General features: G+C 41.9%; 1 protein-coding gene and 1 long non-coding RNA gene across 11 annotated transcripts in view; one reads left to right on the forward strand and one right to left on the reverse strand.

The window, feature by feature from the left end:
* Positions 1–4,884, reverse strand: part of LOC140631908 (uncharacterized) — a 79,901-nt gene extending 75,017 nt beyond the window's left edge. For 2 of the 9 annotated variants that reach the window (XR_012029454.1, XR_012029453.1), the window contains exons 1-3: positions 4,448–4,879; positions 4,262–4,366; positions 2,073–2,478 (exon numbers count right to left, since the gene is read on the reverse strand). This is a non-coding gene — a long non-coding RNA (uncharacterized lncRNA). Of the gene's footprint in view, positions 1–2,072; positions 2,479–3,427; positions 3,575–4,162; positions 4,367–4,447 lie in introns of all 9 variants that reach the window. The other 7 variants (XR_012029452.1, XR_012029450.1, XR_012029449.1 and 4 more) reach the window with 6 other exon arrangements.
* Positions 4,885–4,961: 77 nt separating this feature from the next.
* Positions 4,962–17,455, forward strand: part of NRBF2 (nuclear receptor binding factor 2) — a 32,974-nt gene continuing 20,480 nt past the window's right edge. Inside the window, exon 1 of one of the 2 annotated variants that reach the window (XM_072823253.1) lies at positions 4,962–5,170. In XM_072823253.1, coding sequence (XP_072679354.1) covers positions 5,086–5,170 — 85 coding nt within the window. In that variant the 5' untranslated portion in view covers positions 4,962–5,085. The remainder of the gene's footprint in view (positions 5,171–17,455) is intronic. The other variant, XM_072823252.1, reaches the window with a different exon arrangement.

Below are 17,455 nucleotides of genomic sequence, written 5' to 3' on the forward strand. Positions count from 1 at the left end.
TGCCTTCAGCCCAGGGTGTGATCCTGGAGTCCCAGGATTGAGTCCCAGGATTGAGTCCCACGTCAGGCTTCTTGCATGGAGCCTGCTTCTCCCTCTGCCTGTGTCTCTGCCTCTCTCTTCCTCTGTGTCTCTCACGAATAAATAAATAAAATTAAAAGAAATATATAAGACATATATATAAATAAATGTATATATAAATAAATATATATATATACAAATTATATGAAAAGAGTTTCTCTCATGCCAGATCCACCACAAATAAACAGGGAAGTTATTTTTTTCTAGATGGAAATGAAGCAGCCCTGCTGATGCAACAACAGATAAATGGTCCAAGAACATTTTGGGATTTTGGAGAGTTCTCTTCTGCTCCCTTGTTTGACAAACACTAACCTAATACAAAGTTGGTTGAATCATTGCCTTTCTGCCTTTATTTGCCTGACTTTTCCCAGGTGTCAGCTTACTGGATAAGAAACCTGCCCTGAAATTCTACTTTCCTTGGCCTCCCCTCTGTTGAACTTTGTTGAATAGAATGCCTGACTCCTGCTAACTTGGCTCTCTTCATCCTGGCTCATGCTGAAGCAACTGGACAGCTTGGCTCAGAGTCCAAGGAGTTAGAGCCTGTGACCTCACGGCTACCTCCCCCCTCCCTCACAAGGCCTGTTCCTGCCCAGTCTGGTTTGTGAATAGTTCTTGGCAAATACCCCAGAGGAGAATAGAGCCACTAACAATAGTAACTCCAGTTTTAGCTTGAATCTCTTGGTACTCAGGACTGTGAATTTAGGAAAACCCAAAATAACCTATGTAATTACAGTGGGTTACCCTAACAGTCTATTTCTGCTATTACCAACATTCGATGTCACTCCAGTAGATATTTAGCTGCGTGTAGTGGAAAGAGTACTGGGCTTACAGCCAGACAGACCTAGATTTCAGGCCTAGTCAGCTATTTACCAATTTTATGACATTGGGCAAGTCACTAATTTGAGAATTAAATGAGCAAGCATATATGTAAGTGCTGGAACCTAGTCTTACACAAAGTTAAACCACTGCTATTGAGAAATGGGGATAAAAAGTTTTAGGAAAAAGAGGAAATTTAAATCTTCAAGAAACACTGGAATCAACTTGAAGCAAGATAACGTTTATCCTCTGTTCAACATCACATTCAGTGTTAAAAACAAACAACCGAAACCACAGTCTTATCTAAAGTTAAAGGCAGTCTTTTCTTTATTTTTTTAAAAGATTTTATTTATTTATTTGAGAGGGAGAGTGAGAAAGAGAGGGAGGGAGGGAGGGAGGGAGAGAAAGAGCATGAATAGGGGGAGAGGGAGAAGGAGAAGGAGACTCCCCTGTTAAGCAGGGAGACTGATGCAGTACTGGATCCCAGGACCCTGAGATCATGACCTGAGCTGAAGGCAGACCCTTAACTGATTGAGCCACCCAGGCACCCCCATGGCAGTCTTTTTCTTTTTTTTAGGATTTATTTATTGGGAGGAGGGCAATCCCTCCCAATAAATAAGGGAGAATCCTGGAGCAGACTCCCTGTAAACTCAATTCCAAGACCCCAAAACCATGACTTGAACCAAAACCTCGAGTTGGCCACTTAACCAACTGAGCCACTGAGGTGCCCCTAAAGCTAAAGACAGTCTTACTTTTTGTTCATGATGAATTTGGAAAAGGGAAGGATTTGGTGGTTCCTTTTAAATCAAGGAATGATGAAGCAGTAAGAGGAGTCTTCATACCAAATCAGTACAGGAAAGAGGAGTATTATCCACTTATGTGCCAACTCTTCCAGGAAACTGGTTTTCACTGAAATGTAGCCATTGTTTTCATCACTCGAGTTTTTATTTTATATATAGTGAAAGAGGTTGGTCCTTCAGACTTAGATGTATTTTTGCCCTATATCACTCTTGTGCATACATAAAAAGGTAAACATAAATGAAAGAAACTTGGTTAAATTTTTTTTCTAAGGCAATGCAACTTCATCACAACTGTCACCTGGCTGTCAAAGACTGTAAGGTCACCTGATCTCAGACACAGTTAAATAGGGGAAATTCCAACAGTAAGCAACCACATACCTGCCACCTTGCTTGGATACAGAACAATTCCTCACCTGGTCGTACTTCTTTGTGCATACCCTGCCATCAGGTCTGGATGTACCTTTTAAGGACCCCTGGACCCTTGCTGGCTGTTCCTGACATTGCTGTGTTGATCAGACTTGGTTGCTACTGCACCCAGCACTGTTGTTGTTACCTCTGTTATTGACCCTTTGGCAGGGCTTGTAGGTTTCGGGACCACAGAAGAGGCTGTGCTTTGGGTGGATTCACTTGGCAGTTGATAAGCACAGCAGGTGTGGGCGGCATTTTGGAGTCCCCTTTCCACAGCATAATCAGCATAATCCACAGCCCCCAGACAAGACACCTCAAGGACCATGTGAAGCGTCCTGACACTGGCTTTATCCTGATCTCCTTCTCTATGGAACTCCTGTAGAGTGGAAAGAAACAACAAAGGTAGAGAAGATGGAGCAGGAGACCAGAAGGGCCTGCTCTCTTCTCTTCCTGTAATTGAGCACACCAAAGGCTTATAACTAGACAAACCTTTGAGGTCATCAATCCAATCTCCCACTTGATGCAGCAACATCCTCTACAACATCTCTGCCAAATGGTCCTTCCAGATTTACTTGAGCCATTCTAGAACTAGGGAAAGTATTATTACAAAGCCCCAGTGAATCTCCTCGCATAACTTAATTTTCTGTACTTCTGCTAGTATTTCTGTAGGAATTGCAAAGGTATGCACATGTTACATTTTGATAGCAGGGAACAGATTGTGCGCCTGTTCACACATAGGTGCTACAATGATTTATACAAACTTAGGGCATGGCAGTCATAGGAAGACAGATTATAGTTCAAACAAAGGAAGAATTCTCTGATCATTAAAAGTAGATCACACCAGATCACTCTTTGATTGGTGTAGCGAGCATTCAAGAAGAGATTGGACTATTATGACACTATAGATGAGTATGAGATTAGAGCAGCTTATATACAAGGAATGTTTGAAATTGAGTCTCATGGTAAATTCTGGAGAAACAAAGGAACCTTTCCGATGTGGCAAGTCCATCATTGGTGGCCCATTCAGGAATGGATCCTTTAACATGAAATGCATTTTCCGAGTGAGACACAGAAAGCACAGAAGCTTTGCAGCTTTTTAATGTTCTCCCAGGGGCACCTGGGTGACTCAGTCAGTTAAATGTCTGCCTTCAGCTCAGGTCATGATCCCAGGGTCCTGGGATGGAGCCCCACGTCAAGCTCCCTGCTCAGTGAGGAGCCTGCTTCTCCCTCTCTCTCTGCCCACCTTCTGCTCATGTTCTCTCTCTCTCAAATAAATACATAAAATCTTAAAAAATAAATGTTCTCCCAAAGGACTCTGGCCCCACCTTGCTGAGTTGCAGCACTCAGGCCTAGTGCTGAGCTCTTCTCATCTCTGACTCACTAGTAGGCATGTCCACTGTGTTCCCATCTATGATGGCCTGAGGATTTCTATAACCTTCCATTGATGGTCTCAGGAGATTAATGGGCTTTTCCTAATAGGTAAAGAAGTTGTGCATGTGTCTGAAAGGATACAAATCTGAAAGTAGTAAAAACAGTCAGTGGCAAGCTTTGGGTGCATCTACTGTTTCCCAACTTTCAAAGGAATCAGCTTGGCAGCTCTAAAGTCTTTGTAGGCCTGCGACCTTTTACTTTGATGACATGTCCATGTCCAGCACACTCTTCATAGCCTGCGGCTGGTCAGGTCAACAGGGTGACAGCAAGTGGCAGAAACTAGGGCTGGTAGATGCAATGTCTCTGTCACCATTTGGATATGGTTGTGTATATCCATCATGTCCTCTCTTTTGCTAATCTGAATGAAGTTTCTCTCACTGTTGAGTGCCTGAATGCATCATACTCTCCTTCCTTGTCCAGCTGCCATCTAAGTTTATTAAACCTGTCCACTGCACAGCCAGCCACTGGTGGACTTACTACTCATGTTTACAGTTTATCAAGAAAGTTGTGCCTCTGGATTCTACTGCCTTGAAGAGGTCTGTAATTGGGGTTTGTTTTTGTTGTTGTTTGTTTGCCTTATAACAAAGTATTGCAAAGTTAGTGGCTTAAAAGAATATGCATTATCTCACAATTTCCATGGGTCAGGAGACTGGGCACAGCTTCCATGGGTCCCCTGTCCAGGATCTCACAAGGACGCAATCAAGGTGTACGCTGGGCTGAGGCCTCACCTGAAGCTTGGGGTCCTCTTTCAAGCTCACACAGCTCTTGAGCAAATTCGTTTCTTTGGAGCCATCCAACTCATGGTGCCTCCATCCCAGCTCCTGATCTGTTCCCTTTACAACATAAATCACAATTATTTTTTGTCAAGTGAATTCCTTGATAAAAAGAACCCAGCAGAGTTGTTTAGCACATACCTGTTAACTTAATGAAGTGTTCTATTTGGCTATTTGTAACCCATATTCCTTTCTTAATTAGTTTGCTAACACCTAGAGGGCAGAGAGCTCTGAATCATTCGTTTGTCTCCCTCCAGGGGGAGATCTAGTCCAGCTCCCGGTATAGCACTGCTCAAGTCTGATTTTTGGAAAAAAAAAAAAATCAATCAGATGCAAGAATAATAAAGATGGGAACAGGAGAGCAAAGAAAGGTGTAGCAAAGCAGAGATTTGGGGGAAAGTCACACTGGAAGAAAACGGGGGAGGCCAAGAGCATAAGACGGCCATTTTACTTAAGTTTCAACAAGGCTGCCCACCCCCACGTGACGTCAGAGACGCCGTCCAGAAGCTGAAGATACGCCTCTCGCGAGAGGAAAGATCGCCCAGAGGCAAGCGCGGGCCGGTCCGTGCCCCGCCTTCCCTGAGCCCCACCCACTCCGGGTCCTCACTCCCAGCTTGAACCAGCCACGTGTGACGCCATGACGCGTGCGTGGCCGCGGCGCAGGGGGCGGGGCCGCGGCGCGCCACCGGAGGAGGAAGTGGTGCGGTTGTTGCTCCCCGAGCGCGGAGAGGGCAGCTGCCGCCGCCGCCGCGTCGCCCTCTCTGCTGCGGTTCCTCTCCATGTGCCCCGGCGCCGTCGCTCCACTTCCTCAGGCCGCCGCTTGCCCCGGGGTCTATGGAAGTAATGGAAGGACCCCTCAACCTGGTGAGTAGCCCGCAGGGGGTCGTGGCCGCCGTCAGGAGCTTTTGCCTCAGGATCCGGTCGCGTCTCCGGCGTGCTGCAGACCCCCGAGGCCGGGAGGCGGGGGAGGCGGGTGCGGCGGGTTCGGCGGGGCCGGTCCCCCAGCGGCGCCGCGCACGCAGCCCCGGGAAGCTGTCGCGTCCCGCCTCCCTCCGGCCCGGGGCCCCTCCTGCCGCCGTGCCGCGAGCGAGGGGCTTCCACCAGCGGAGAGAGCCACCTCCTCTTGAGGCTGGAGGCAATGCCTGCGGGCGCCACGTAGCCACCTCGCTGCAGCTGGAGGGGCACTGAAGCCGGCCGGGGCGGCGGGCTGTGTGGTGCGGGGTCTGACTTCTGACACGCAGGGTCTGGAGTCCGAGAGGTGGGAGTAATACCCCCCCCCCCCCCCCCCACACACACTCTCTCCTATTTTTCCCTCCACCCATTTCTCACCTACGTTTAGATGCGTAAACTGAGAATCTCCCTTCTCAAATTAAGAGACAGCTGGGGAAGGAAAAAAAAAAAAAAAAAAAAAAACAGGGCCGTCCCTGTTTTTAGCTTCGTTTGATCACTTTAGGCACAATAGGGTAGATGTTTGCCTTTCTCAGAAAAAGCGCTCATAGGCCGTTTACTTGTTTTTAGGCATTTCAGAGGTTCCCATTAAAACAACACGAGTTCTTTTCTGACTGACTACTGCATATTTTGGTTTCCTAGAGGGTGCCTGTTTGGGATACAGACGTCAGATCACTTAAGGTTGTAGACAGGCAGGAGGACCTTCTGGAGTCAGGTGTGCAGTTCTTTTGCGATGGCGGGCTCTGGTGGGCGGCGGTGGCGTTGGAGAAAGGGAGGCATGGAGAATTAGTGTCTCATGTTGAAACTCTGAACCCTGGTGTCGTGGAGGAGCCCCAGGCTGCATTTAACAAACGTTCTGCAGACAAGCCGTAGAGCTTGGTGGTTTGAGTATAGATTCTGGAGCCAGACTGCTTGGATTTCAGTTCTGGCTTTGCCATTTAATAGCTGTGTGACCTTGGGCAAATTAGTTGACCTCACCTTGTTTCTGGTTTGTTGTGAGGATTAAAGGGGTAAATAGGTGTAAAGGGTTTAGAACAGTACCTTGTACCTAGTACAGTGTACAGTACAGAGTTAGCTGTTGTAGTGACCAGACCATAAGCTCTTAATTTAAAATCTCATTTGTAAAATGAAGACTTGGACTTGCTGAGCTTGAAAAGCCTAAGATTGATTCTAGGACCTAAAAAGCTGCTCCCAAATGACTGGTGCCAGGTTAGCTTCTGTGAGAAGCACCTCCCAGTTTTAAGTTGAGCCTGCCCCTATTGGTAAGAATTGTTTACACTTAAAAAGAACTGGATGAGATTTATGAATTTTTTAAAAACCAGGGACATATCTTGCACTTTCTTTGTTTTTAAGGCAACGTATAGTTTACAGTGAGATCTAATGGATGGATGACTCAATACTGAAACTTCACACAGAAATAACCAGTTTACAGAGTGCTTCAAAGTTCAAGTGTCCTTGCAAAGTGACCATTGGTTCAGTTCCAGTTAGCGTCACTTTATTTGGCTACAGGTTGCAGCATAACACCAGCCAACTGCCTTACTAGTGTGTGGTAGCTTATGAGAAGACTGGCACTGGGGGACAGCTGTAGATGGAGCAGCAGAATCCCCAGTTTAGGAAAAATTAGTTTAATGGTTACAGTAGTATTATCTTTCTATAGGGCAGAATTTTGGCTAGAGCCTTGTTAAGCAGGCTAGCATAATTCCATAATCCAGCCATAAAATGTATGTGGACAAACATCAGAAATTTGGCATCTTGAATTCTTAAACCATTTGAGATTTGAAAGATCTGAGTCCTAGCCTAGCTGTTTATTGGAAGATAACAGTTGAAGAGATTAACATTTACTTGGATCATTTTAACTGCTCTGTACCTTTGGGAGGCCTGTGAATTTGCCACTCAATTTTAAAAGATTGGGTTTTGTGTGTGTGTGTTTTAAGATCACTTTTTTTTTTTGTCAGCAGTTAACTCAGTATCCAGTTGACTGAACATGAGAAATAGTTCTCATGCTATGAGTTAATGAGTGCCTGTGAAAATCCCAGTATCCTTTTTCTAATGACATTCTAGTGTAGTCCAGATTTGTTGTATAAGGATTTATTACAGTACCTGGTTTATAATTATGTATCCTCAGAGCATCCTTGGAATTTAGGAAGAACTGCTTCCCAGTTTTATGGAAAAATGAGACTAGACTGAGAGAAATTAAGTAATTACTTAGATTGGTGGATCACAACTTCTTTGTTTTGGTATTGATTCTTTTATGTCAGGTTTACAGTAAGGACTGTGTATGCTTATTTCCTGGCAGTAGATTAAGATACAGAAGAGACTGGTTCAAAATAGTCATTTAGGGACACCTCAATTGGTGGCTCAATGGTTTAGCATCTGCCTTTGGCTCAGGGTTATGATCCCGGGTTCCTGGGATCGAGTCCCTCATCAGGCTCCCCACAGGGAGCCTGCTTCTCCCTCTGCCTATGTTTCTGCCTCTCTCTCTCTGTGTCTCTCATGAATAAATAAGTAACTTTAAAAAAAATCATTTAATATATAATACAGATACTGTGTTCTAGTTCTCTGGTTTTTGAAATTGGTTAAATGAAAAACGAAATCATATTTCCATTTTTGGGGGTGGGGGAATAACTAGTCTTTGGACTGAATAAATTTTATTTCATCAGCTTTTTTCTTTTTGTCAATTTTTAATACAGAAAAATTATAAAGTCACTTAGTGTATATTTAGGCATTTCTTTCCATTTAATTTTGGCAAAGTGAGTGCTGGTAGCAAATGTCAAGACTTGTGTGAGATAATTTATAGTTCTTTGATTTGTTTACTGCGTATTTGGGAAGTGATGTCAGACCATAATTTACACATGACTGTTGCTCATACTTTGTTTACCTACTCTGCAGACTCTGAGGACAAGGGTCCATGTGACTGTGTGGCCCAGTTGTGTGTTTGGCTCTATTAAGAGTGCTGAGAACGTTTTGTTGAGTAACTGAGTTTCCCTCTAGTCATTTCTCATCTAAGGAATCAGGTATCATGGTCCAGAGAATGACCTTGTATATACCCAGAATCTTTATAATTATCCCATCTTACTTATGGTGGCAGTGAAATCTTGAAGGTCAAAAAGAGGCTATTTTGAACCACCACTTCTTGTTGCCCTAAAAAAATTCAAGTAGAGTTTATCCTGTCACAGCTACATTGGGCTCAGTGGAAGCTCTCTGGGAAAAGATGATGGCAGAGCACTAAGACTTACCCAACAATAACTAAGTGCTGGGGTTGGCATCAGGCATTTTATACATACAGTTGACCTTTGAACAACGTGGGGATTAGGGGTGTCGGCCCCCCTATGAGGTCAAAAAATGCACATAAAACTTCTGACTACCCAAAGACTTTTTTTTTTTTTTTAAGATTTTATTTATTCATGAGTGACACAGAGGCAGAGACATAGGCAGAAGGAGAAGCAGGCTCTATGCAGGGAGCCCAGTGTGGGACTCGATCCCAGGACTACAGGATCATATCCTTAGATGAAAGCAGATGCCCAACCACTGAGCCCACCCAGGGGTCCCAAGACTTTTTTTTATATGATTATACTGTCAATTTTTATTTATGAAGTTACTACTTTCCTTAAATTTCTGTACATTCCTTTATTATTTTCTATGTTTTCTGGATATTCAACAATAATCATAAAGAATTTTTTAAGGTTTATTTGAAATGGTGTGGGGGGAGGAGCAGATGGGGAGAGAGAAGCTCAAGCAGACTCCCTGCTGAGTGCAGAGACTAATGCAGGGCTCAGTTCCACAATTGTGAGATCATGACCTGAGCTGAAATCAGGAGTTGGTCGTTCAACCAACTGAGGCACCCAGGCACCCCCTCCCCTGTAAAGAATATTGATAATAAATAAGAACATAATTTAAACATGCCTGTTACATTACTAGTATTTACATACACTTAAATATTTCCTTTTTTCATGATCATAATCTTTATTTAATGTTTCAAGTTTTTATTTAAATTCTAGTTAACATATAGTGTAAATTTTTTTTTATACTTTTTTAAAGATTTTATTTATTTATTCATGAGAGAGACACACGGAGAGAGAGGCAGAGACACAGGCAGAGGGAGGAGAAGGAGGCTCCATGCAAGAGCCGGATGCAGGACTTGATCCTGGAACTCCAGGATCACATCCTGAGCTGAAGGCAGACACTCAACCGCTAAGCCACCTAGTCATCCCTATATAGTGTAATACTAGTTTCAGGAGTAGAATTTAGTGATTCATCACTTACATATAACACCTGGTGCTCAATCACAAGTACCCTCCTTAATACCGTCACTCGCTTATTCCATTCCCCCCACCCACCCGCACTTCAGCAAACCTTTTTTTTTTTTTTTTTAAGATTTTATTTATTCATGAATGACACAGAGAGAGAGAGCCAGAAACAGAGAGAGAGCCAGAGACACAGAGGGAAAAGCAGGCTTCTCACAGGGAGCCTGATTTGGGACTCGATCCCTAGACCCAGGATCACACCCTGAGCTGAAGGCAGACACACAACTGCTGAGCCACCCAGGTGTCCCAAACCCTATTTATTTTCTATAGTTAAGAATCTCTTCTGGTTTGCCTGCCCCTTCCTCTCTCTCTCTCTCTTTTAATTTCTTTCCCTCATGTCATCTGTTTTGTTTCTTAAATTCCAGTATGAGTGAAATCATATGGTAGTTGTCTTTCTCTGACTGGCTTATTTCATTTAGCATAATACCCTCTAGTTCCATCCATGTCTTTGCAAATTGCAGTCTTTCTTTCTTTCTTTCTTTCTTTCTTTCTTTCTTTCTTTCTTTCTTTCTTTCTTTCTTTCTTTTTTTCTTTCTTTCTTTCTTTCTTTCTTTCTTTCTTTCTTTCTTTCTTTCTTCTTTCTCTCTCTCTCTCTCTCTCTCTCTCTCTTTCTTTCTTTCTTTCTTGATTTTATTCATTTACTCATGAGAGACACACAGAGAGAGAGAGGCAGAGACACAGGCAGAGGGAGAAGCAGGCTCCATGCAGGGAGCCTGATGTGGGACTCGATCCCGGGACTTCAGGACCACACCCTGGACCGAAGTCAGGCACTAAACCCCTGAGCCACCCAGGGATCTCCCTCTTTTTTTTTTTTTTTTTAATCGATTTTTTTTAAAAGATTTTATTTATTTATTCATGACAGAGAGAGAGGCAGAGACACAGGCAGAGGGAGAAGCAGGCTCTATGCAGGGAGCCCGACGTGGGACTCGATCCTGGGGCTCCAGGATCACACCCTAGGCCAAAGGTGGTGCTAAACCCCTGAGCCACCGGGCTGCCCCTTTCATTCTTTTTGTACACACACACACACACACGTGTATATATATAAAACACTTTTTTTTTTTTAATAAAACACGTCTTTATCCATTCGTCAGTTGATGGACATTTGAGCTCTTTCCATAATTTGATTATTGTTGATAATGGTACCATAAATATTGGGATGCATGTGCCCCTTTGAATCACTATTTTTGTATTCTGTGGATAAATTCCTAGTAGTGCAATTGCTGGGTGGTATGATAGTTTTAATTTTCTGGGGAACCTCCATACTGTTTTCCAGATTGGCTGCACCAGGGTGCATTCCCACCAATAGTGTACCCTTTCTCTGCATTCTACCAACACATTCTGACAGGCATGAGATAACTTATTACAGTTTTGATTTGTATTTCCCTGATGATGAGTGCTGTTGAGCATCTTTGCGTGTGTCTGTTGGCCATCTGGATGTCTTCTTGGAAAAATGTCTATTTGTGTCTTCCGCCCATTTCTTAACTGGATTGTTTTGGGGGATGTTGGTTTTGATGATAAGGTCTTTTTTTTTTTTTTTTAAGATTTTATTTATTCATGAGAGACGGAGAGGCAGAGACACAGGCAGAGGGAGAAGCAGGCTCCATGTAGAGAGCCCATTGTGGGACTCCTGGTACTCCTGGATCACGTCCTGAGCCACCCAGGCATCCCTGATGATAAGTTCTTTAGAGATTTTGGATGCTAACCCTTTCCAAGATATGTTATTTGCAATTATCTTCTCCCATTCTGTGGGTTGCCTTTTAATTTTGTTGATTGTTTGTTTCCTTGAAGTCCCAGTAGTTTATTTTTTATTTTGTTTCCCTTTCCTTTGAAGATGTGTAGTAAGAAGTTGGCTATGGCTAGTGTCAAAGGGGCTGCTGCTCCCTGTTCCTCTAGGAGTTTAATAGTTTCCTATCACATTTAGGACTTTCATTGATTTTGAATTTATTTTTATGTATAGTGTAAGAAAGTGCTCCACTTTCATTCTTCTCCATGCTGCTGTCCCAATTTTCCCAACTCCCCAAAGACCTAACTAATAAATAGCCTACTGTTGACTAGAAGTCTGGCCAATAACATAAATATTGGATTAACACATTTTGTATGATATATGTATTAAGTACAATATTCTCACAGTAAACTAGAGAAAATACTAAAATCATAAGGAAAATACTTTGCAGTACTGCACTGTATTTACTGAAAAATAAATCCACGTATAAATGGACCTGTTCAGTTCAAACCGATGTTGTTCTAAGGTCAACTGTATATTTTGTCTTTTTAGTAGCTGTATATTTCCCCATTTTACTGATGAAGACATTGAAATGCAGAGTAAATGGTGATAGTGGGATTTGAAAGCAAACTTCTCATTAAAATAGTGATCTTACTATTAGATCAGTGTTTGCCCATTTGTTTTGATGGTGATCCACAGTGAGATTTTTACATAATGACCAGTACATGCATACATATGTATATATTACTGCAGAGTTGCCACATTATGCATGTGCCTCTTGGAATTGTGCAAAATGCAGGGGCTCTCATAAATTTCATGCAAAACAAAACTAATATTTACTATGTAATATTTCTGTTAGGGTTTTTTTGTTGTTGTTGTTGTTTTTAGATTTTTTATTCATTTGACAGAGCACACAAGCAAGGGGAGTGGCAGGGAGAGGGAGAAGCGGATTCCCCACTGAGCAGGAAGCCCAGACTCAGGCAGGGCTCTTTCTTTCTCAGGACTCTGGGATCATGACCTGAGCTGAAGGCAGGCGCTTAACCAACTGAGCCACCCAGGCACCCCTTAGTATTAGGTTTTTTAAAATTCTAATATTTACTATTAGAGTTTAAATATTTACTCTAATTACTTACTGTTAGGTTTTTTAAAATCCTGGTTTTGACCCACTAAATTGATTTCACAACTCATTGGTGAATTGTATCCTATGATTTGTCTTCATAGCAGATGGTGGCGGTTCCGAAGAAAAGTAAGCTACACTGAAAATGAGGTGGGGGGTAAAAAGATACTGGAGAGCTGCATGTGGGAGAAATTGATCCTTAGAATCAAAAACAAGTCCTGGACTTTTTTAAACACTTGAGCGGTTATCTTAAGTATAATTGTATTACATTAGTTTGACAGGTCAATTCAGTGCTTACTGTTAGGGGATATTACTTACCCATAGGAGACTTAACAGTGAATTTATTGGGAAAGGGTGAATGTGGCTTCTTCTTTGCTCTCTATTGAAGACTCTATCACAAGGTTCAAGAGTACATTACATTTTCCTCTGTCTTTTTGACATTGTATTCCTTTTTTGGTCATCTTTATGTATAGCTTTCCTCAAGGACCCAGAAATAAATGGAAAATAATAGAAGTTGTTTTTTTTTTGTTTTGTTTTGTTTTGTATTTTAATTTGTTTTTATAGCAGTTAGGAGGCCCCTGGATGGCTGGGTCAGTTGGGTGTCTGCCTTCAGCTCAGGTCATGATTTCCAGGTCCTGGGATCAAGCCCCATGTTGGGCTCCTGCCCCCTCCCCCTGGCCATTTGTGCTTTCTCTCTGTCAGATAAATAAAATCTATTAAAAAAATAAAGCCATTAGTATGTGGAAGTAGAAGGTACTTCTTTGTGGAGGCAGTCCCTTAGTAATCTAGTTGTAGTTAGGATTTTCACTGGTTGCAGGTGATGAAAGGCACTTCAGATTAGTTTATGCCAAAAGGGATAATTTTATTGAGATTACTTACCGGAATCAAAAGAAAAGTGCAAGAAGGGCAGGGCTACAATGTGGGTGGGTCTAGGAATGTAGGGAACCTGAGGCTCAAAGATAATCAAATTCTCCCTCTGCCTCATTAGGCTTGACTGCTTTACTTATATCTGCAGATTTCTATTATTTGGCTAATTCCTGAATGTCAACATTAGTTACAACCACTTAAAACTTTCTTGACATACTCCCTTTTCTTAAGTTTGAGAACCTAGTGGAACAAATACTTTGTTATTTCCAGAATACGGTTTATCTCAGAGTCGATTTCCATTGTCTTTATTAGCGGTCACTTTTTCCTGCTTCACATGCTTACCGTGTTTATTGTATGTCATACATTGTGGACAATATATTGTAGAGACTGAAATAGGCACCTTCTTCTAAAGAGTATTTTGTTCTGGTTGGCAGTTAAAATACTGGCAGATCACTGTGATCTAGTCTAAATTTGGTTTTTGGGCTGTTTTCGTTTTACCCGTAGAGCCGAGAGTGTGATCCCTCTTAGGGATCCTGGGGCCTTAATTGAAGCCCTGGTGTTCACCAAGGTTACTATGCTCAGTCCAGGTCTAAACTGCAACCTGTCTCCCCAGCACTGGCTTCTGAAATGTCTGCACAGTGTCTGCTAGGCCTCCTGGAATTATAGTCTATGCTTGTGCAGCTTAGGCATTGGCTCAGGACCTGAGGATTTTCTTATGCCTATTTTTAGGTTGTCTTTTTTATTACTGCAGTTCCCTCCAGTGCTGGACCCTCCTCAAATTCCAGCCTTTTGACTCCAGTCCCTCTCTCTTCCCAGTTAGATACTGCCTTCTGCTTGGGTTTTATTTTTTTGCACTATATTTTGGAAAGTGCTCTCAGAAAGAAAGCCAGGTGAATGTAAGTCTCACCTTGTGCTTTTTCCCTTTTCTTGAAAATGTAGCTTTCTAGTACTTTTTTGTTCAGTGTCTGTAAACTTGCTTTTATATATTGTATCCAGCTTTGTAATTGTCTATAACTGGAGATAAACCAATGCCAGCTACTCCCTCATAGCTGGATCATAAATTTAAATCTCCATGAGAATTTGAGAGGTTCTCAGCAAAATTACATCAGTTTATTGTAAATCCTAAATCCCAGAAAGTAATTTAATGAGATTGTATTATCATGAAATCTAATACTCCGTACTCAGTGATATAGTATCACATCCTCATGAGGATTGGCCAGTTGTGCTTTCCCTGTTTAAACATTACCTATTTCTAGGAGTGCCTGACTGGCTCAGTCAGTAGAGCATGTGAGTCTTGATCTCAGGGTTGTGAGTTTAAACCTCACTTTGGATGTAGAGGTTACTTTAAAAAAAAAAATTCTGAATACAGTTTGAAGCAACTTATAATAAAAGATGAAGATTAGTATATGAGTTATACACCCAATTATCCCAAAATTTAGGAGCTTAAAATAACACACGTTTGTTTTCTCAATTTCTGTGAGCCAGGAATAAGGGCATGGCTTCACTAGGTGCTTTGTTTCAGGATCTCTTAAGACTTCCATCAAGGTGTCACCTGGGGCTGTGGTCCCATTTGTGAAGGTTCTGTGGGGCAGGAGCTGCTTCCAAACTCACATGACTGATGATAAGATTCAGTTCCTTGCTGGCTGTTGGCAAACTACCCTCAGTTCCTTCATGTGAGCAGTTCACAACATGACTGTTGTCTTCATTAAAGTGAGCAAGGGAGAGAGAGTGCTACCAAGATGGAAATGACAGTCTTTTGTAACCCAATCGTAAAAGCAGCATCCATTACCTTGTGCACTATTGGTGGGAGTGCAGGTTGGTACAACCATTACATACAAAACAGTATGGAGGCTCTCAAATTAAGAATAGAACTACCTTATGATCCAACAGTTCCACTTCTGGGCATTTGAAGAAAATGAAAACACTAACTTGAAAAGATATGTGGACCCCATGTTCATTGAAGCATTATTTACAATAGCCAAGATATGGAAGCAACCTAAGTTTACATTGATGGAAAAACGGATAAAGAAGGTGTGGTACTTATACATAGAATATTATTTAGCCACACACAAAAAATGAAATCTTGGCCATTTATGACAACATGAATGGACATAGAGGGCATTATGCTATGTGAAGTAAGAGAAAGACAGATCTGTGCGATTTCACATATATGTAACTTTAAAAAGCAAAACCAAAACACAAGCTCATAAAAGAACACATTGGTAGTTGCCATAGATGGAAATGAGGGGGTGGTCAGAATGGATGAAGGAGATCAGAAGGTATAAACTTGCAATTATGAATAAGTCCTAGGATATATGTATAGCATGGTGACTATAGTTAATAATACTGTATTGCATATTTGAAAGGTGCTAAAGTAGTAGATCTTAGAAGTCTTCATCCAAAGAAAAAAGTTTTTGGGGTGACTGAGTGGTTCAGTTGGGTAAGTGTCTGATTCTTGATTTTGGCTCAGGTCATGATCCAGAGGGTCCTGAAATAAAGCCCCACACAGGGGCTCTGTGCTGGGCGAGGATCCTGCTTAAGATTATGTCTTTCCCTCTGTTCCCCACCTCTAAAAAAATGTTTTTTGTAGCAGTGTATGGTATGATAAATAGGTTTATTATGGTGATCATGTTGTAGTTTACACAAATACCAAATCATGTACATCTGAAACTAATGTAATGTTAATTGGCAGCTATACCTGAATTAAAAAAGAAAATACCTATGAGAAGCAACTACTAATGATTAGTTAACTGTGACATATTTGAGTGGAAAAGATAATTAGGACAGAAAACATTGATTTTTTTTATTGTGAACTATAGTTGACATAGTATTATGTTAGTTTCAGGTATATAACATAGTGATTTAACAATTTTATACATTATTTAGTGCTTACCGTAAGCAAGCAGTAAGTAGTCACGTCTGTCATCATACAACATTATTACAGTATCATTGACTACATTCCCTGTGCTGCACTTTTCATCTCAGTGACTTATATAACTGGAAGTTTGTATCTCTTAATCCCCTTCACCTATTTCACCCATCAACCCACACCTTTCCCTCTGGCAACCACCAGTTCTCTTTATGAATTTGTTTCTGTTCTGTTGGTTTGGAAAACACGGATGCTTATGAAAGATTTATATACTTTTTTTGGGGATCCCTGGGTGGCGCAGCGGTTTAGCGCCTGCCTTTGGCCCAGGGCGTGATCCTGGAGACCCGGGATCAAATCCCACGTCGGGCTCCTGGTGCATGGAGCCTGCTTCTCCCTCTGCCTGTGTCTCAGCCTCTCTCTCTCTCACTGTGTGCCTATCATAAATAAAAATTAAAAAAAAAAAAAAAACTATATACTTTTTTTATTTTTAAAGATTTTTATTATTTATTTATTTGAGAGACACACAGCAAGTGTTGACTGGAGCAGAGGGAGAAGGTATAGGACAAGCATACTCTCGCAGAGTAGAGAGAGTGGGGAGCCTGACACGGGGGCTCAGTCTCAGGACCCTGAGATCATGGCCTGAGCAAAAGTTAGATGTTTAACCAACTGAGCCATCCTGGCACCCCTCTACACTTTTTTTTTTAAAAAAAAGATTTTATTTATTTGAGGGAGAGATAGAGCATAAGCAGAGGGGAGAGGGAGAGGCAGGATCCTCACTGAGCAGGGAGCCCCACATGGGGCTTGATCCGGGACCCTGGGATCATGACCTAAGCCAAAGGCAGATGCTTAACCAACTGAGCCACCCAGGTGCCCTAAGATTTATACGCTTTTATACAAAATCCAGAGTTAAAGAGACAAAAAATTGAGCTCATTTATTTACTGGTGAGGGACAAGAAAATGGGTTAATAGAGTTGAAGCTCTTGAAGAGTATTGATAGCCTTTCCCGCCTAACAATTTCCTGCCAATAATGATACTTTAAGAAAAAGGTAAATAAAATTTAGGCTTAATTTTTTTCTTTTTTTTTAATTGCGTTGTGCTTTTATTTATTTTAAAAAAAAATTTAAAGACTTTATTTATTTATTCATGAGAGAGACACAGAGAGAGGCAGAGACACAGGCAGAGGGAGAAAAGCAGGTTCCCTGCAGGGAGCCCCAGGGATCAGGCCCTGGGCCGAAGGCAGCTAAACCGCTGAGCCACCTGGGCTGCCCCTTAATTTGTTTTCTTTAGTACCCAAACTATATGCATTCTTGGCTAAAACATT

The sequence above is a fragment of the Canis lupus genome, chromosome 4, assembly GCF_048164855.1.
Source record: "Canis lupus baileyi chromosome 4, mCanLup2.hap1, whole genome shotgun sequence".
NCBI classification, from domain to species: Eukaryota; Metazoa; Chordata; class Mammalia; order Carnivora; family Canidae; genus Canis; species Canis lupus.